The sequence below is a fragment of the Diabrotica undecimpunctata genome, chromosome 5, assembly GCF_040954645.1.
Source record: "Diabrotica undecimpunctata isolate CICGRU chromosome 5, icDiaUnde3, whole genome shotgun sequence".
NCBI classification, from domain to species: domain Eukaryota; kingdom Metazoa; phylum Arthropoda; class Insecta; order Coleoptera; family Chrysomelidae; genus Diabrotica; species Diabrotica undecimpunctata.
Genome location: NC_092807.1, coordinates 14506367 through 14527766, shown reverse-complemented (window position 1 = coordinate 14527766; position 21400 = coordinate 14506367). Strand labels below are relative to the sequence as shown.

At 35.5% G+C, this 21400-nt stretch overlaps 1 protein-coding gene across 1 annotated transcript in view; it reads right to left on the bottom strand.

Annotated features, from left to right (window-relative positions):
• The window catches only part of LOC140441111 (lysosomal acid glucosylceramidase-like), a 29944-nt gene that overhangs the window by 1073 nt on the left and 7471 nt on the right, over window positions 1–21400 (bottom strand). The window contains exons 4-8 of the mRNA XM_072531555.1: window positions 16340–16618; window positions 9667–9780; window positions 7074–7218; window positions 6883–6959; window positions 5549–5823 (exon numbers count right to left, since the gene is read on the bottom strand). Of these exons, the coding sequence (XP_072387656.1) occupies window positions 5549–5823; window positions 6883–6959; window positions 7074–7218; window positions 9667–9780; window positions 16340–16618 (890 nt within the window). The remainder of the gene's footprint in view (window positions 1–5548; window positions 5824–6882; window positions 6960–7073; window positions 7219–9666; window positions 9781–16339; window positions 16619–21400) is intronic.

Sequence of the window (21400 nt, the reverse complement as noted above, 5' to 3'; positions counted from 1 at the left end):
ATTAAGTTCTTTAAAGTTATTTATATTTATTCTGGAGATATATTTATGAAATGTGTGTAATTTATTGAGATTTTTATTTTTGTTTTGGAAGGTGACAGTTGTGAGACAATGAATAAGAATAGATGTACAAATTGTGTGGGTGTGCAATTATATCAGCTTGTAATTATCAAATTTCTTTGATAAAGTTATGTGGCAAATGGTTGTAAAGTCCAATATATAAAGTTAAAAATTAAAATTGAGACACTTTAAGACACACAGAAAACACTTAAAAAACGGGGGGACGAAACAGACATTAAATTTAAAAAGGGGAGGATTTTAAAAGAACTACATCTCTTACTTGGAGACAATGAGTTTTTTATGTTATATATCAGATTTTAGAGGTAAACTTGACAAATGTAGGTTAAAGTGTGACAGTTCTTCTTCTATTTTAAATGCTGTAAGTTAAGTTATCTAGTTTTATGAAATAAGCTGATATTAATAAATGTCTAATTTTTTTTTAACACCGTAATATGGGTTTATTGTTTTCAGCATTTATTTAACTTTGTATCGTGACCTGAAGATGCTTTGCATATTGTAGAAAGCGAAACCGGTCGTCTGATTAGTTAAATTAAATTGATTGTGAGTAAGTCTAATTTATTATTTCTTTTACCTTTTGAAATGGACTCACACAAGCAACACATTCATGATTTGCTTTTTATAATTTGCTAAGCTTAAAAACCGGGTTAGGTAACAACCGAGTTTTGGGAATAATTCAACCGAAAAGCCTCCGGCATTCTGATGACAAAGTGGATACAGATTTACCGTGGCCACTGTAATCTTTTTTAAAACACTTTCACTGCCACTCATTGATTAGTTACTCAGTATTGGTGTCACTTTTGTATGTTCAGTTACTTTACCAATACGAAATTTGAAAACTGTATATTACTTTTATCCTAATTATCTTGAATGTTCAAAAAATAAAATTTAAATTAATTTTGGCTTGGGGTAGGGGATAAAAACTTGATTGCCTGGAGACGTCACTGGCACCTTAGTGCAGTGACAATGCACAGTGCAGGTAAAGGCGGGTACACATTTGCGAGCAGAACTGTTCGCGAACCGTTTGTGAACGCTATATTCGTTAATGTGTACGGCAGAAAAAACCGCTTGCGTACTGTTTCATCGTGACTCGTCGCGAACCAAATTGTTGCGGTTTATTTCACGACTTCAAAGGAAGCTCGGCTTTCAGTTTGGACGGCGCTTACTAGACGCAGCGAACATTTTTATTGTGTCATCAAATCGACATTGTGTGAATGACGTGTTCCTTCCTAGAGAGACGTGAGAAAACAGTAAACTGATTATTGTCATGGACGTATAAATAAAGATAAAATCTTTATTTATACGTCGATGATTACTGTACATAATTTTATTTTTGTTAAACAAGCAAAAACAGGAACATAAATCAGTACCCAAATTATAAATAAAATTAATCATTTCGCACATGTTTGTTCGTTGTTGGTTTGTCGCTTTCCATGGATCGAGATAAGTATGCGATAAGTACGATGTAGAATATTTTTCAAGGATCTGTACGCGTACTGTACGTATACCGTTCGGCTCGCATATGTGTACCCACCTTAAGATAGGCAATGTATTTCTTACGGGAGAACGGCCGACCACGTTGCCGTTTTGCCCCGAGCGCATCAGGACCGGATTTAAGAATCATAGCACTGGAATATACGCGCACACAACAATTGTCTACGGTTGTATAAAAGACTATCATTATTGTTTCAACTAAATCATGATTTAATCATCAATGTATAAATAACAGTTACATTGTCGAACTAAACAATAACATGAAGAAAAATACTATAAAAAAAAGTAAAATATATCAAAAACTTATTGTCGATAGCTTATCTATATTTATCAATTCTCAATAGCTTCGATTGTAAACACATTCTTTGGGAAATAAAGATTATTATAAAGTCAAAACTTGGCAAAAACTATGAGAATTCAGTTCTGTTTCATTTTCGCAAGCAGATGAAAGTACCTACATCACGGAACTGTTGCCAGTATCTGTCGTGAATTTCAAACAGGGTATGACTCTTTTTTTTCTTCTTTTATGAGGGGGGGTGGTCCAAATGTTCGAAACATACCTCTGTCCTAGAATGTGGACAGAACCACCTTCCAGCCTCGGTTATGCAGGACTCCTCCAGCGTGGCCACGATGATATGCGAGGCCGCGCGCTAGGGTTGTTCGGACACTATCGCCGTCAATGCCAGAGTCCTACCTGCTAAAAAAACACCCTCCTCAGCGGAGAATTACCGGCCGGATAGCCCTGATTGGGACGCAACATCGGCACGGCATTCACCCGATCTTTCATTCACGCACAATTCTCACACATTCTAGCACTTTCCCACTAAGACGGAATTCTTCTCTCCCTCTATTCCTCCCTGTTCATGTTCAATCTTACCCCTTCGCATTCTGCTTTATCTTATTTCTTGGTCCTGGGCACCCTGCCTACCTTCGGGTCGCCTTTCTTCTTGTTCCTTTCTTTCCAATGTTCTCCTCACATATCTCTGAACTGCTCTCCACCGATCTGAGGACCTAAGCATCTCCTCCACCAGTTCAGTGACTGATTGCACTCTACTTCCTAGTTCTCTCTCAAGCAGGCTCCTCTCACCTATCCATCTACCGCATACCAAGAGAGTATGTGAGACAATGCCCGATATTTCACAATACAGGCATTAATCATTTTCTGCCTTTATAAATCTGTAAAGGTATTCCCTAAAGCAACCATGTCCTGTGAGCATCTGTGTCAGGAAATAATCCAAACGCCGGTGCCCGCAATCCATCCATCTTCTCAGATTAGGAATCAACGACTTCGTCCACTTCTCCCAACCACAACCACCCTTCTCATCTCATTCCATTCCTCTTGCCACACCATTAAGGACCTTTCCCTTTCTTCTTTTTTTAAACGTTCTATTGCTATTTCATTTCTTCTCTGGTATATTCTTCCTCTTTCCTTCACTAGCCTGTGCATCGGAATACACCCGGTGATAACTCCTAACGCCTCGGCAGAGACTGTTATGTATGCACACGCCACCCTCAATAGACTCTTCCTATCTGCTCGGGTGAGCTGCTTTCTGTACGCCTTTGTTAAAACTGCAGAACTCCAGATAGGCGCAGCGTAGAGGACGATCGAGTGACGATCTCACCGCAGCTCTTTGAGTCACTGCTTTTACGTGCTCCCCCCACTTTCCGTTTTAACTCAGAGTCGCCACTAAATACCTCACGCACTTCTTTGGATCCACTCTCTTTCCTGCACATTCAAATGTTATCCCGTCCCTTTTCCTTGGTCCCTTGAGAATTATAGCCTCGGTCTTACCCGCAGCCAGTTCTAGCTCATGCATTTTCATCCATTCTTCGACTTGGTTGCATGTACGCTGTGCACCAAAGATAAGGTCCTTCCTGTCCCGCGTCACTACCAACATAGCGAGGTCGTCCGCAAATGCGAAATACCCTCTCCGTATTGTTGGCTCACAACCCCGTCATATGCCAAGTCCCACAGCGTGGGTCCTAGGACCGACCCCTGCGGCACTCCAGCGGTCACGTCAACCACTGCTCCTTTTTCTACCACAATTTTCCTCTCTGACAAATAGTCGGAGACCAAATTCATTAAGTACCTCGGACACCTTCTCTCTCGTAGAGCATCCATTAACTCTTTCCATTTTAATGTGTTGAACGCATTCCGGACGTCAAATAACAGTAGGATTGCCCACCTCTTGTTAACCCCCATCTCGCGTAACTCCCGGAAGACTTCCATCAGCGCATCCACCGTGCTCCTGTTCTTTCTGAAACCGTACTGCCCGCCTGACTCTTCAATCACTGTGTCTATTCGCCCTCTTAGGAGCCTCACGTATAATTTACCTATGCACGACAGAAGGCAAACACGTCGATACTTGTCTTCCCCCTTTGGGAGTAGCACAAGCCTCGAGATCTTCGAATTTGCCGGAAATCGCTGAGTTTCAAGCAGTAGATTCATGTGGTCCAAAATCCACGTCAATGGCCGGATGGAAATAGCTCTCGGGTAACCTCAAGCTTCCCGTCCAGTGGCATCTCAAACAGAGGGTACAGCTTGAACTGGTTCATTACGATTTTGTACCCTTGACCCCAAACGTCCTCATCCAACTTGTCACACAGTTCTCTCCAGTGGCTCTTCTTCTCGGCTCGGATTATCCTGTTCAATTCCTTCTTTCGCGCATTGTATACCATATCCATTCTGCTAGCCTCGGTTACTTCTCCTCTTGCCCTCGTAGCCTGTCTTCTGATGGTGCAAGAGACAAGACAAAGAAAAAGTAGTTTTTGGATAACGCGTCATACCACTCCCGCAAATTTGATTTCCCGAGAAATTTGTGAAATAAAAGGCAAATCAAGGATTGGCTAATCGAAAAGAACATTTTCTTCGAGGAAAATTACCTAAAAAGTGAATTACTGGATACTGCGGCCGCATTTAGAGACGAGTATGACAAGTACAAAATTGAAACAATTGCGGAAAAATATGGCGTAAGACTGCCGCCTTATCATTGCGAGCTGAACCCGATGGAGATGGTGTGAAGTCAAGTGAAAAGGTATATGGCTTCAAACAACCTCGATTGAAAAAACGGTAGAACGGTTGATAAAAGAAGCTTACAAACGAGCAAGAGCAGTAACATAATTATGTGAACCACGTCAGAAAGTAGAAGAACAAATGTTTGCAGGAAGAAGATTAATATAGGAGATGATTCAGAGGATGAGGACGATTTAGATATAGATTGCGATTAGTATTAATTAATTTGTTAATTTGTCCTGATTTCTTAGTCTATCGCCAAACTACCACATACCTACCCCTGTGCCGACATGAGTGGCATCGCTGCGCGCCCTAACACCAACACTGCATTTTAACTGTGGCCTCCACTATACTTATAGTGTGATAATTCTTATATTATGCCACCTGAAGCACAGGGGGTAGAAATCTTAGGAAACTGAATTTCCAAAACCTTCAGAAAGGCACGTAGAAAATTTAAAATAAAAAAAAAATTATATGAACACAAAACAAATATTCTTACAATATAAATTCAAATTGTTACTTATGTTATCTTATGCAATAGTCTAAATATTGAAATAAATAGAAATTCAAGGACTTACAAAACTTGAGATATAAAACCAGATTCAAAAATTTATAGATTGAACCTACCAAATGCCTGCAAAACAAAAACTATGTGTAAAGCTCACTGGAAAAAGAACCTATTTATTTCCTTTTACAAACTTTATTAAGTTTGTGAACGCCTGAAGGCGACAGTGGCACCTGACTCAAGTGAGGAAAACGCCTTTTGGTGACAGTGGCAAATGACTCAAGTAAGGAAAAAATCTTTTGACGACACGCGGCATTGAAAGTGCTAAAATTACGAATAATTTGGCTACTGTCTTAAATAAAATCGTTTTATTTTTAAATTATCGTCTATACTTAAAATTCTGTTCTAATTTTAACAATAAAAGGTAATGTTCGATCTCCGGTAAACATATAACAACTCACCTGTTTTGGAGAACAACAACAACACCTTGATCGGGTCTTAGAAATGCTGTAGAAGAAATAAATTGTTTTTGAGTGATTCCTATTCTAACAGATCCTCTAGGGACAAATTTCGAGAAATGGCCCAATGAGTAATACATCGGTTGTTTGTAAAATTCTCCTGCTGCTGAATTTATGATTATCGGAGAATCGACGTTGTTATTTATATACGTTGGTCCTCCTTTAGTGTCTAAAGCCATGTTCCAGTCGGTCCAGCCTATGAAGTGGTGTTGGATATCCTGCAAAAAGAAATGCGCCGTACATATATCCCAGGTCTTTGTCAACAGAGTAAACTTAGACAGCAAATAAATGTTCTTGTTACGCAGCCTCTCTTTATATCATAGAATAGAATAGAAATATATGCTTTATTGTCACTGAAAATTGTACAATTTTATGAACACAGCTTACAAAAGTATTTATTATAATGAAAACTCAAAAAAGGATTCATTCAACAGAAAGTCATATTTTGATATAGGAGAGAAATCATTATTTGTAGAAAGAATTAGGGTGCCACCATGAGCCGAACTTGGACAATCATAACTAGCAATTGTGGTATATTTTTATACAAAAAAGGTTCGTTAACTTCAAGCCACTGTTCGGTAACCGCAACTATCGGAGGAAATCCTAATTCCTCTAGAAACAAAAATAGTTCATCTGTTTTATATCTTATAGAACGAATAATAATCAGAACCATGCTAAAGTTGTCATCACTATAATAATTTGAGGTTTCTAGTCCCACAGAACAGGTCATATTATTTAAAAAATTTGTTTTGGAGAGGCACGGAATAGTAGTTTCGGTGACTTTCCCTTATCATGTAACTAGGCATGAAATAACATAATTTTTAATACCGTTCTGTACATAGATCAATAGTTGTCTCACATTTTTATACCATTTGAACTTATACTTGGGAATTTAAAACTGCATTGAGAATTGGGGAATTTAAAATTGCATTCCACAACATATCTCCTCAACTAAGCAAAAATCCTTGGCGAATTGGTTTCTTGTACTCATAAAGAGTATATTAAAATAAAAGAAAGCCAGTTAAGATTTGATTTCACGTATAGTGCCCTGTATATTCGCTTATACGTAGTTTATCCTAAAAGGAATCATCGGAGCGACTATTTACAGAAGCTTTGTAAAGAGTTTCTGTAAATAGTCGTTCCGATGATTCCTTTTAGGCTGATATAAGTATGAGCGAATATACAGAGGCACTATATGTGAAATCAAATCTTAACTGTCTTTCTTTTATCTGCCTAAAATTTTTAAGTATCGTTAATAAATATAAAAAAAACCAAACCTGTATAACGCTGAACGCATATCGTTCTCCTCTTTGCCATGAACCCAGTTCTACACCTTTTTCCCAAACACGATCACCTGAACACAACAAAAAACAAGTATAAAAAATTGTGCATATAATATTGTACACAATTTGCAATAGTGTATTGTGTATTCTGTGTATTCTGAAAAATGGTTTTTAAGTTTACTGACCTACGCAAGCCTCAGTACCCATTAACAGCTTTTCGGGATATTTGGTATGCACCAGGTCCAATACAAAAGGTAAGATTACGTCATCCCAGTACCAGTGTACGGCAACAATATCAATATAATTTTTAATAGTTTCGTTGCTAAAAACCTGCAAAACGGATTTGTTAAAACTTATATACGTATATTACACTAAAATGATCGTTTTGCGATGATGTGCTCTATTTAATTCTATGGTTATATAAACCTCAAATACCCCAAGATTGGCTGGAGTCAATATTCATCCCACTACCAAAAAAGCCAAACCCACAACACTACAATGAGTTCCGTCTGATAAGCCTTATGAGTCATGCAGTAAAAGTCCTACTAAAAATCGTACATAATCGTATCTATAGAAAGTGCGAAATAATCATCGGAGACGATCAGTTTGGATTCAGAGCCGGCATGGGAACGAGAGAAGCCCTGTTCAGTTTACTAGTTCTCGCCCAAAAATGCTACGACCAACAGAAAGATATATTTATATGCTTTATAGACTTCGAAAAAGCATTTGATAGAGTAAGACACGACTTACTATTAGAACGTTTGCAAGAAGTCGGTTTAGATGGAAAAGACATCAAATTCTTAAAAAACTTGTACTGGAACCAAAACTCCAGAGTTAGGATCGAAGGTTCCACATCCGCAGAAGTAGAAATTAGGAGGGGAGTTAGACAAGGATGTGTTCTGTCGCCTCTGCTGTTTAATCTTTACTCCGAGTTTCTATTTAAAGAAGCATTGGAGGATTCCAAGAATGGAGTCAAGGTGAATGGCGTAAATATCAACAGAATCAGATACGCCGATGATACAGTGTTAATTGCGGATTCCGACGTAGGTCTACAACGACTCATCGACAAGACCAACTCGACCTGTGAGCAATTTGGTATGAAAATAAACATTAAAAAAACTAAAGTGATGTCAATCCGAAAAAACCCAAACATACCTCAACCTTGCACAATAAATGGGCACATTTTAGAACAGGTCAATAGATTTAAGTACCTGGGATGTTGGATCGATAGCAGCCTAAATCCTGATCTAGAAATAAGATCGAGAATCGAACAGGCCAGAAAATCTTTCGAGAAAATAAAAAAACTGCTTTGTGATTCTCGAATAAAACTCGAAATTCGACTACGTTTATCAAAATGCTACGTCTGGTCGACTCTTCTATATGCAGTTGAAACGTGGACCCTAAAAACATCAACCGTAAATAAATTGGAGGCCTTTGAAATGTGGATCTACCGGAGAATGCTCAAAATTTCATGGACATCGCATACCTCAAACGAAGAAGTGCTGCATAGAATAGGCAAGGAAAGAGAACTTTTTAACACAGTAAAAGTTAGAAAAACATCATACCTAGGCCACATACTGAGAAATAATAAGTACCAATATGCCCAACTTATAGTGAAAGGAAAAATCGAGGGAAAGAGAGGCCTAGGAAGGAAAAGACTATCGTGGCTCAGAAACATCCGACAATGGACAGGGCTAAATTTTGAACAGCTAATAAGAACAGCTGAAGATAGAGAAGATTTTAAAATTGTAGTAGCCAACCTCCATTGAGGAGAGGGCACTTTAAGAAGAATATAAACCTCTTCTTCTAAAATAAGACTAGAGGAGAAAACACATTGAGATTTTGTTGTAAAATGTTGTTAACCGGTTTTTGTATAATAAAGTCTAGTTGCGGTAAGAATTATAGTAGAACGCTCAGATTTGTATGTTTTGATAGTTCTGCTTTAAGATATAATGTGTATAATATAATGTAAACAACACTCTACATTCTACTAATGAACTGCTACATCACAGTATTCAAAATAACGACACCTCCTACGTTAAGTATCGTATATAACAAATTTCGGTTTTTCACTTCTTTTCATTTTCATACTTCTAAACATATTAACTAACGTCTGCAATAATTAAAATTTCAATATTTCTAATAAAAGGCCTCCAAAATTAGAATGTAAAATGTCGTATGTATACTTTTGTTCAAGTATAGGTACAATCGTATGTGCTACTACCGATATTATACGGGGACGAAGATTTAATTGAAGGAAGTAAAAGAAATGAAGGTATGTATTATTGTGTGTTGATATTTTGTAGTAAAATGAGTATTTTAATATAAACGTAATAATTTTTATCTTTGCCGACGAAAAATATATATGCCTGGAACAATGTCTAACAAAGAGACTTTGTTCCAGGATCAGCAGCAACCCCCATTGGGAGGCTTACGTTGCCATGCAGGGTATCTGTTAAAATCTTTAACATCACACCATCTTTTTAACAAAAATGTAACAAATAATAAATTTGGCACCATTTTAAGGGTTTTTGTGATATAGCCCGAAATTCTATACGTTTTATAAAGGATTTTTAAATAAAATAAAAATGTTAGCCCTGTAATCTGCACATTTTTTGCAGACGATTTTCTTAAATTGGGATTACAAATGAAAATAGCTTATTTGGCCGAATTCCGGCACGATCCATTTTTAAAATATCTGATGTAATATGCAAATAACTTGTGTTTATACACGGTTAACATTTTTGTCCATGTATTTATTTACTAGTTTATACTTACCGCATCCACAAACCATGGCAAAAACACTCGTTGATCGTCCAGTACCATTATTTTTAAATCTTTATACTCAGACTGACGAATAGTCGGTCCCAAGTGATCTCCTACCCATCTTTTCTGAAAGTTTTATTACAATGAAAACAATATGATATAAAGTGTAAAAAATCAAAAATAATAATATTTAAACTGTAGTACGGAAGTGGTTACATAATCATCACCGTCATCATTATTCTCAGCGTATTCTACCGATTATGGTGCAGCCTCTCTTACATACTCGTTCTTAATTTCTGTCCACGATTGTCTAATATTCGCTTTTCCGTGCCATGTTGTACCGTCTTTTTTCCTTATGTCATAGTCCCATCTTACATTTGGATGTCTTCTTGGTCTCTTGCAGTGGCGGCTTTTGGGGGTAGGCAGGATAAGCCGGGCCTACCCAATAATTTTAAGAGCTTTAAAATTCAGAAACATATATTCAAAAATTATGTTAATGCATGTAAATAACTTTTAAATGTACTAAATCACTCAATACATTAGCGTCCGTTAAAACAACTATGTTATTATATTACCACAGAAAGCATCGAATCGTATTCAGGCATTTTAAATATCATTAATAGGCCCGATCGGAACTGGCCGACCCAGCTCACATAAGATCCCTGTACAAAAAGCGTTTGAAGTTAAGCAGCTTGCCGGACAACGATTTATATTGTCGTGTGTATGCTTGCTGTTTAGGCACCAGACGATCGGGCCTACACCGACCATCGTTGTCACTTGTAACGTAATTATCGAATTGTAATATAAATTTTCTTTTAAATTATGATAAAAAAATATGTAACATAATCTATAATTGTAACATATTTTTAAACAAACAACACAATTGCAAACAAGTGCACGGTTGCCCAAATAAATTTTAAAAAATTCGTAAAATTCGAAGAAAAAAAATCTCATTTGCATGATTTCTATATCGCCTGATTGTATGCAACTTATATATGTGAGATTGTTTTATAACTGATACATAAAAATGATAGAAAAAAAATTATTATGAATGAAAGGCCTACTCCAACATTTCGTATTGACCAAAAAGATGGGAAAAAGATGCGTACTTTTAATTGCTCTTGGTATGATGTCTACAAATGGTTTTCTGGAAGTATTACGAAAAACAGACTATATTGTTGGCCGTATTTGTTATTTTCTAATAAGAAATGTGTATGGAATTGTGAAGATACTTTGATTAAAAAAATATGCCTGCATCCTTAAAAAAACATTCCAGTTGCAAGGAACATTTAAGTAATTTCCTGTCCTTTAATTAAGGATCTACAGAAGAGCGTGTTTTCTGTTCGCGATTTGCTAGATGAAAAATCAAAAATCGCAAAAATTAGATACAACGCAGAAGTTAAAATGAACAGAGAAATCATAAAAAATTAGTTAGGGGGGGGGGGGTCATGACCCCGTGACCACTCCTTCTGGATCCGTCACTGATTACACATAGCTATTATGTAATTTGCTGGCTTGGCCTACCCAAAATTTTACCACACCAGCCGCCACTGGTGTCTTGATACCTCTTGGATAAACAGTGTAATTCTAGTGGACCATCTATTGTCAGTTCTTCTCGCTAAATGTCCCGCATACTGCCATTTTAAAGATTTAGTTGTGTGGATTACATCAGTGACCTTGGTTTTCTCTCTGATCCATTCTATTCTTCTTCGATCTCTCTTTGTTATACCCAGCATACATCACTCCATTGACTTTGAGTGACTTTGAGTTTCGCTTTCTTTAGTGTCCAAGTTTCGCAGCCGCATGTTATGATTGGTAGTATACACTGATCGAATGCTTTTTTCTTCAGTTGGAGTGGCATTCTGGATTTGAATATAACTGCATTTTTATCAAAAGATATCCTTCTTCTTCTTGTAGTTTCTTCTCCTATCGGAGGTTGGCTATCATCACAGCTATCCGTACCTTATTGGTGGCTGCTCTGAAAATATCTACTGAGCCGAATTCTTCGTCTTCCATGGATCCTTTACCCTTGATTTAATGGCTGGTAATGTGGCCGAAATATTCCAGCTTTCTTGTTTTGACGTGCTTTATGACCTCGCAATCCTTTTGCAGCCTTCTTAACACTTCTGCGTTTGTAACTCGTTGGGTCCATGGTATTTTCAAAATCCTTCTCTAGCACCACATCTCAAATGATTCCAACTTCTTTATATTATCCACTTTTAGTGTCCAGCTTCCCATTCCGTACAATAAAGTCGAGAACATGCTCTTATCCTCAGCTCCAGATGAAGGTCTCCATTAACAAACATTGTTTTCATTTTTATAGCTTGTTTTGCAATTTCAATGCGTGTCCTTATTTCTCTACCTTGGTCATTGTTTTCATTTACCCAGGTTCCCAGATATTTGTAGTTATTCACTTTTTCTACTTGTTTTCCCTCGATATCTAGCCTTCCTACTGTATGCTGCTTAGAAATAATCATGCACTTGGTTTTCTTGACTTGATATAATCTATTTACTAAGCGTTGCAATGCTTCTAGACTGTCTGCAAAAACAGCGGTGTCGTCTGCGAATCTTATGTTGTTCAGGATTTTTCCTTTTATTGATATACCCTGTTGTTCCTCTGATGTTGCTTCCTTAAAAATAGCTTCGTTGTACTTAAATAACAATGGGGACAACACGCAACCCTGTCTAACACTTCTTTTGATTTCTATAGTTTCTGTATCGACATTTTCGATTCTTAACTTTGCTTTTTGATTCCAGTACAGATTGACAATAACCCGTATATCTCGACTATCCACATTATTTTAACAGTTTTACGAGTTTCTGATGTCGTACTCTATCAAAAGCCTTTTGATAATCTATAAAGCAGACAGAGATCATGGTTCATATCTAGTCGTCTGCACGAGAACGTTAAAAGCGAACAGAGCCTCTCTCGTTCCTAGTCCTCCTCTGAATACAAAACTGGGTGTCATCTATATTTTCTTCTATTTTTTTGTATAGTCTTCCATGTATTATTTTGAGAAATATCTTAAGTGTGTGGCTTATTAAGGAAATTGTTCTGAACTAGGAGCTTCAACCAACTATCAACCAATCTTCGGGTATTATTTACGGTCCTATTCCTGTGATTTTTTTTGCATCATTCTATCATCGTCGAATAGTTTCATTATGTATTCTTGCCAAAATCTTAGTTTATCTTTGATGTCTGCATTGAGTTTGCCATTATCATCTTTGAGTATCCCATAGTTACTCGCTTTTTGGTATTTGTTAGTTCTTTTATTTTTTTATGCATATTAAAGCTGTCGTATTTTCTGTCATACTCTTCTATTTCTATGCATTGATCTGTTAACCACTTTTCCTTGGCCTTTTTTTAAAGGCCTTTTTTTAAAAGATACCCAAGCTAGTTTTATTCTTCTGTTGATTTATAGGGATAAGGAGGCAGATTTATGTATTAATTGTCCCAGTTATACTTACTCGTCTACTTTTTCAAGTGCGGTGTTATTTTATATTACATCTTGGACATCCATTAGCTCATTGTACATGGTTTTTATTTTTGTCAAGTTCATTTTTGGGCTAACTTTAGCAACAGGGTGCGCTAGCTACACTAACTTATTCTTTTTCCCATTATCGGACACCTATGCCTTTTGTGAAATACCATAGTTTTCTATTAATTCACACTTGTTTATGACAATATTTAGTGTGAGTTCGAAATCTTTTTTTTTTGAATTATACTTTACTTAATCAGGAGACCCATTTGTACCTTTCGGTGTTGGGCAAAATGTGTTGTTAATTATAATGTATGTGAATTTCTCAACGGATTGAACATTATATACAGATACAATTCGTTGTTTTACTTTGGAAATTCCATATTTAAATAGTTTAATTTATAAACAATTCCAACTACTATTTTCGTTGGGAATAAGTTTTAAACTATTGTTATGATCATTTTAAATATGTTATTGTAAGTGGTAATTTTAATATTAATTACCTGAGTGTGTCTCGGGAAAAGTCTTTACTGAATGACGTTATTGAAAGTTTTAATTTAACATGCCAAAACTTAGAACCTACTAGAATTTTCACAAATAAAAACGGCAGAACAACAAAATCTAAAATTGACTATTTTCTTACAAATTATTCCCTACCATATGAGGAAATAGTTAGAGATTTTCATCTTGGAGATCATAGTGGATTGGAACTTATAATACCAAATATAAATTCAATAGCAAATCAACATACAAATGACATAACGAATGCTATAACATTTAGAAATTTGTCTGAACCAAGTATATCAACATTGCAAACAAGGTTGAATCATGAGGATTTTAAGGTTGTTTATGAAAATCTCGACAATATTGACTCTGCTTATACTGTTTTTGTAAATACTATATTGTATCATATTGATATATGTTGTCCTATGGTTGTAAAAAAATTAAGTCAAAATAATACTAACAACTGGATTTCTAACGAAATCTTAAAGATGGGAGTTGATTTAAAAAACCTTTTCTGGTTAACAAAAAATAATTCGACAGACCCTGATGTAAAATTAAAATATAAAGAAGACAAAAAGAAGTATACTGATAAAATTCAAGAAGCCAAGAAGCATTGTTTCCAGAATACTTTTCACAACAAAAATAACCATCAAAAGCAAAAATTTATTTGGAAAATAGTTAATATCAAGACTGGAAAAAAAGGACAGTATAAAAACATAGAAAAAATCGAACACTTAGGAAGTTTCATAAACGATAAAAAAGAGATGGCAAATGCTTTCGGCGTATTCTTTTCATCATTTTCAAAAAATCCATTAAATGTCAAATTTAAAAACTATACGACCTTAAATGTTGAGCAAACATTTTTCTTCTATCCTATTGACTATAGCGATGTTGCCGAAGCTGTTTCATCCTTAAAAAATGTAAATTCAGTGGGTATTGATTGCATTTCCACAAAGCTAGTTAAACATATGAGCGTGTACATTATTCAACCGTTAACTGATTTAATAAATAAATCTGTAGAGATGGGTATTTTTCCCACTGATTTGAAAATTGGTATCGTTTCCCCAATATTTAAAAAAGGAAACAAAACTATGCTAGAAAATTATAGACCAATTACCGTACCAACTGTCTTGTGTAAGGTTATTGAAAAATGCATTCATAAAAGGATGTTGTCATTTCTTAGTAAATATAACATAATAAGTTCATATCAAAATGGGTTTCCTCCAGGTAAATCAACCGAGAGTGCATCAACAACATTTTTTAAATTCATTAGATCATTAGATCAAAAGACAACAGAGAGAGATGGAAACGGTTGAGCGAGGGAAGGCAGTGAATACTGTAGAATCCCTAAATATATATATATAGATCAAAAGAAATTTGTTGGAGCCCTCTTTTTTGATTTAACTAAAGCTTTTGACTCTATAAATTTAAATGTAGCAATTTGTAAACTAAACGGACTTGGATTTCGAGGTAATTTTTTAAAATGGTTACAATCCTATATAGAATATCGACAGATGTATGTCAAAGTCGGTCATTATCAATCAGATTTGTATGAAGTTGATCTTGGCGTTCCACAAGGATCAATACTGGGTCCTTTGTTATTTCTTTGTTATATCAATGATATGCCTAAATATATGAGTACGGAAAATATTTTTTTGTATGCTGATGACACGACTTTGGTGGCATCTGCAGAAAATGCTGAGGAATTGAGATTAAAACTCAATATCTTAGCCCATGAGTTTACGTCTTGGTGCGAAAAAAACTCCTTAATAGTAAATTCTCTGTCAAAGTCGACAATGATTTTATCACTTTATCTGACACTACAAAGTTTTTAGGACTACATCTAAACAGTAATATGAGCTGGGAGGTACATATTAATCATGTATGTTCGAAAATTAATTCTGGATACTATGCTCTTTTGCAACTCAAATACTTATTTACAACGGAACAGATACGCATATCATCTATTCACATTTGTCATATAATATTGTTCTATGGGGCAGTGCAACAAATGTCTCGAAAGTTTTTATAGCCCAAAAGCGCATAATTCGCTTGATTTTTAATTTACCATATAGACATACGTGTAGAGAGCATTTTAGAAAATATCAAATACTCACTGTTCCCTCAATTTTTATATACAGAAGTATTCTGTATATAAAAGCTAATATCACTAGATTGAAATCAAATTCAGATGTACACAATTATCGTACTAGAAAAAAAGATTTCTTTAGGACTCCTAAACATTACACTTCTATGTTTGAAAAAAAACCTGATTATAGCGGCGTAAGGTTTTTTAATCAGCTCCCATCCAAATTAAAAAGTGAAGCAGATGATGATAGGATAGCATTTAAGAATAAATTGAAGACTTATTTCATCGAGTCATGTTTTTATAGTGTCTCGGAATTTATGTCTTAGATATGTTGTTTCTATATTTATGTGTATGTTTATATTGTATAGGTAGTCTTTAACGTTTCCTTTTTACTTTGACATGTCCTATATTATGTATATAATCTGCAAGGATGAATAAAGTTTTATTATTATTATTAAGCCACAATATAAGTTTAAAATAAATGTTTTTAATAGTAAACTTATTCTAAACTTATATTGTGGCTTATTCCCAACGAAAATAGTAATTGCATTAAAATGCTACAAGAAAATAGCTTCAGAACAGTAATAAACAATTCCAACATTTATGTACTTACCATTTCCTCAATAGTGAACCGATTGGAAGGAATATTGGATCCAAACATCGACAAACTAGGCTCATTTCCTGTTGTTACCCCCCAGAATGTAATATTTTCTTTCTTATATTCATCAAAAAACTTTTTGTGGTAATTTGCCCATGTCTGGTAATATTCATCTTTCACGCGACCGAACCCTGAAAAGGCGTGGTTGGTTTTCATCCATTTCGGCGCTATCCACGCAGAGGCAAATAATTTTAACTCCTGGTTTAACTCGCGGGCTCGGCGGATATAAGATAGCTGCAAAAAAAAAGAATAGAATTTGTTATGATAAAGCAACGAGGTAAAACAAGCCTGTTATAAAATCAATTTTTGAATTAAAGACACTGTTTTATAGATAATTTTTCGACTGTTCTAACAACCATTCAAATTTCGTCATTTTGTGTCATGTGGAACAATTTCACCCAATCATGTCAACATTAGACTGATAATTGCATTCAGTGCAATTTTCAATCCCTATGACAACACGATCGAGTTTGACAACTTCATCTAAATAAATTTCAAAATGTCACGTTTCGGCAATGAGAATGTTCAAAGTATAAATGCGCTAATCAAAGAAAAAATTCCCAGAAATACAACCTACAGTCACAAATATATTTGGGGAATATTCATTGAATTTTGCTGCGGACGAGAATATGAGTTGAATGAACATAGAAGCTTAGAAGAATTGGCCTTGATACTAAAAGATTGGGCCGTAAATATGAGAAAGAAAAACGGGGACGAATTCAAAGAGGCAACGGTGAAGACAATGTGGAACGTTTCGTGCAAACTATTGCAAGAAAAGTACTATAATGACTATAATATTATGATTGACCCGTTTAACAATATAGTGTTTAAACCAGCCCGAGATGCCCGCGATGCAATCAGGAAGAAACTACAAGCAGATCCATGTAAACGTAAGGCCAGTTCAGTTTCGTTAAATTGGTCTGAAATTAACAAAATAATATTGCTTTGGGATGAAGATACCCCTGAAGGTCTTATGCGTAAATCTTACCATATTGCTGCTGTAGAATTAGCGTGGCGAGGAGGAGAGGCAGTTGCTTGTCTGGTGGATTTTTTTCAAATCGAGAAAAATAACGATGACACTCCAACAAATCGCATTGAATACAATCCGGTATTCAGTAAAACGTGCCGAGGTGGTTCTAAAAGCTGTGCAAGTAGTAAATGGTTGGTTATCAATACTGAGAGATAAAGATGCCCTCTACGTCTTTTTCATAAACTGATATCAAAACGAGGCGACAATATTACCTCACCACGACTGTTCTTAAAACCAAATCGACACTGGAAAAATGAAACTGACAAAGGGTACGATAATGTACCTGTTGGAAGAAATACAATGAATGGATGGACTAAATCTTCTGCTGAAGCAATTGGCTTGAATGTAAAGGAGAAAAAGATAACAAATCACTCGAATAGATCAACTGCTTTTAGCGAATTAGCAAAAAGTGGTGTAGAAGAACAACAATTGCTAAAAATTACTGGTCATGGCAATCAGAATTCTATAAAACCATACTTGAATCTCGATCAAGAACACCACAACAAGATTATAAATATTATGCGTGGTAATAGATCTTCTATAGTAGAGAACAGCAACGAATCTAATGTTAACTTAAATTTTAATAATTGTACTTTCACTAACTGTACTTTTAATAAATAAATGTTTCGTTATGTTGAGTTATGATTTTTTTTTTCGAAAAATTATCCGCCGAATATCCCTCGGACATTGATGAATGCCTCATAATTTCATGACAAATTTCTCAAGCTCGTTGCTCAGCCTTCGGCTTCGTGCTGTTACCAAGGAACGAGCTTTCGATTGTCATGAAATTATCTCGTCTGTTATCAATGTCCTAGGGATATTACTACTGACAATAAATACTGGAGTAATAAGGAAAAACCTATACTGATAAGAACTCTTGAAAAAATATAACCTTATTTGCAGAACCTACATTCCAGTAAACTGCTGCCTACAAATATAAGTATTTGTGGGCAGTATTTGCTGCCCACAAATCCACCATAACCGCCTTCACACGCAGACGGAAACTAGGGGGATTAGGTCCTCTAAAACTGCACTTATTTTTAGCAGAATTCACTTCCAACACTATTTTAAAGTATCTTTCTATTTGAAATACACTCTAGAAACAATTGTCTCTCGTTTACTTTCAATTAGAGCATGTAATTTTTGAAAAAAACTAATCACGATTTACTGCGGTAACCATTGATCACAAATGAAGGGCGCAAGGGAAAAAAGAAGGTAAGTCAAACGATGGGCGAAAATGAGATAATTAGACCATATAGTGGCACAAACTGGATACTATTTCATGTAAATTCACATTGATGAAAGAGTTTAGTCAGGATGTAACACATATTTTTATATTTGTTATACAAAGTACAAAAGGAGGCATGTCCGAGCGCTCTCTCTCTCCAATGGCGCTAGAGCCCAATTAAGGCCTTGGCCTCCCCCAAACTATGCCTTCAACCTTGTCGGTTCCGCGCCGATCTTCTCCAAGTTCTCACGTCTAGCAAATTTTGGGCGTCCGCTGCCACTTCATCCTCCCATCTTTTCCGTCGCCTTCCTTTTGGTCTTGCGCCCTGCATTTTACTATCAAGGGCTCTTTTCGGCAATCTTTCTGTCTCCATTCTTACTATATGACCAGCCCAGCGAAGTCTCTGAAGTTTAACAAATTCTGAGATCGGTGTCTCTTTGAACAGTTGGTAGAGTTCATGGTTATACCTGGATCTCCATATTCCGTTTTCGTTAATAGGTCCAAATATCTTTCTTAGGACTTTTCTTTCGAAGACTTCCAGTACATTTAGTTTGTACTGTACGTGATTCAGAGGTGTTTAAAGGTTATGTATGTTTGTTTACTGAATCTGAAAGGAGAGTTATCAATATATCTATAAAATAGTGACCTACGGGAAAATAATGCAAAGAAACGTAGAAAATATGGACGAATTCATGAAGTAAATAAAAAATTAAATAGACAAAGCCATGTAATAGGACCGGATTGTAAGTGCGTTAGGTTTAAGTGTTTTCTACAAATACCGGAACAAGCAAGAATTCAAATTATTAGAAAGTTCAACCTCATGGAGTTGACAGATGCCCAAAATATATACTTATGCGGATTAATTACTGTACAAACTGTATCAGAGGAGTCTAGACGTCATCATGATGCCGCCTTTAGTTATAGAATCCGTTATAATGTAAATGACGAAACATAAGAAGTTCCAGTATGTCAGAAGGCCTTTTTGGCATTCCATGGGATTGGGAAAAAAAGTTAGAAGTTCTACAAGAGTCACTAAAATTGACAGGTAACACTCCAAAAGATACTAGAGGAAGACATGGAAACCATCGTCATCAAGTTTCTATGGAAATAAAAAACTGTATAATGCAGCATATAGGGTCTTTCAGGGGCAGAAAAAGTCATTATAGTTTGAAAGACTCGTCGAAATTATACTTATCTGAGTATTTAAATATTAACAAAATGTACACAATGTACGTAGAAAAATTTCCAGACATGCGTACATCATGCGAAACATATAGAAGTATTTTTTCAACTAAATTAATATTTCCTTTGGTTTTCCAAGAACCGATACGTGTAGTTCTTGTGATGAATATTTAACAAAAATTAAAAGTCTTGAGAAGCAGTGTCGATTAACGAAATCTTTGGAAGAAACAAATGAATTAAATTCTGATATTAAGCAACTAGATACAAAAAATAAGCTACACAAACTTAAAGCCCAAGCATTTTATAACAGAAAACAAGCTGCGAGAATAGCTATTAGAAAAAATGTACACAGAGAGGCTATATGCACGAATCTTGCAAAAAATCTGCAAATACCCAATATTAGTACATATAATGTTTACTATACGAGACAATTGAGTTTATACTCGTTCAATATACACATCTTGTCTACAGCTGACTGCTGAGTAAGTATTTTATATATACCCCGAGACTGTTGCCAATAAAGGTAGCGATGATGTTTATTCACTGCTTTATCACTATATCTACAACTATCTTGATCGAAAAGTACGAAACTTGAATATTTTCTGCGACTCGTGCGAAGTACAGAATAAAAACTACACTGTTCTTCGGTTTATTCATAACATAGTTCATGAGAAGAGACTGGACTCTATCCAAATAACTTTTCCTGTTAGGGGACATTCCTACCTGGAATGTGACAAAGATTTTGAACTCAATCAAAAATCAAAAGCCGACCGTTTTCAAGTGTATAAAACTGCTAGACGAAAACCATCACCGTTTCATGTTGAAGAATGTCCTCAAGAGTATTTTCGAAAGTGGACTGAATATTTACGCAAAAAATATAAAAATAAATGCCCTTTTCTAACTCGACTCATCCGCGAGGTAAAAGCTGTTAGGGATCATCCTCATCTTTTGTACTACAGAACAGCATTCAATGGAACTTGGGAGACCAAAGTAATAACACAGCAGAGATTGACTACCCCCAAATTGCCAGAAATGGAATTTGAGATACCTCCATATTATGCTTATACAGGTAAAATCCCCCAATTAATTAGTTTTATAAAGCTTACTTTTGTTATTTTGTAAGCACTTCTGGCGATCAGTCTATGCAGACCTGCAGCATCTAAAAAAATTTTGTGGTTCAGATGCACAACGTTATTTTGATGAACTTCCGCATCAATAATTTAGAGACCCATTATACCCAAATCTCATATAGACGCTATAAAATTGTTGGAAAAAAAACTATTTTTAAGTTCTTTTACATAAAAATTATTTTTATAATAATCGTTTTTTGTTTTCTGAAATAAAATGCATTTTTGTATCAACGTTGTTACTACTTTTCTTGACATACCTCCGTGTTTACTTTAATATTTTGAATTAATGTGTAAAATTTCTAAATGTTTGGCAAAATAAAGAAAGTAGAATAATTTATGTTTTTGCAATTCAACTGAAACCTTATATTTAACCTCTGGTAATACCTTGATCAATGTAAATGACAAGACTATAATAATCTTTGGACCGTTTTGAAGTATTTAAATCG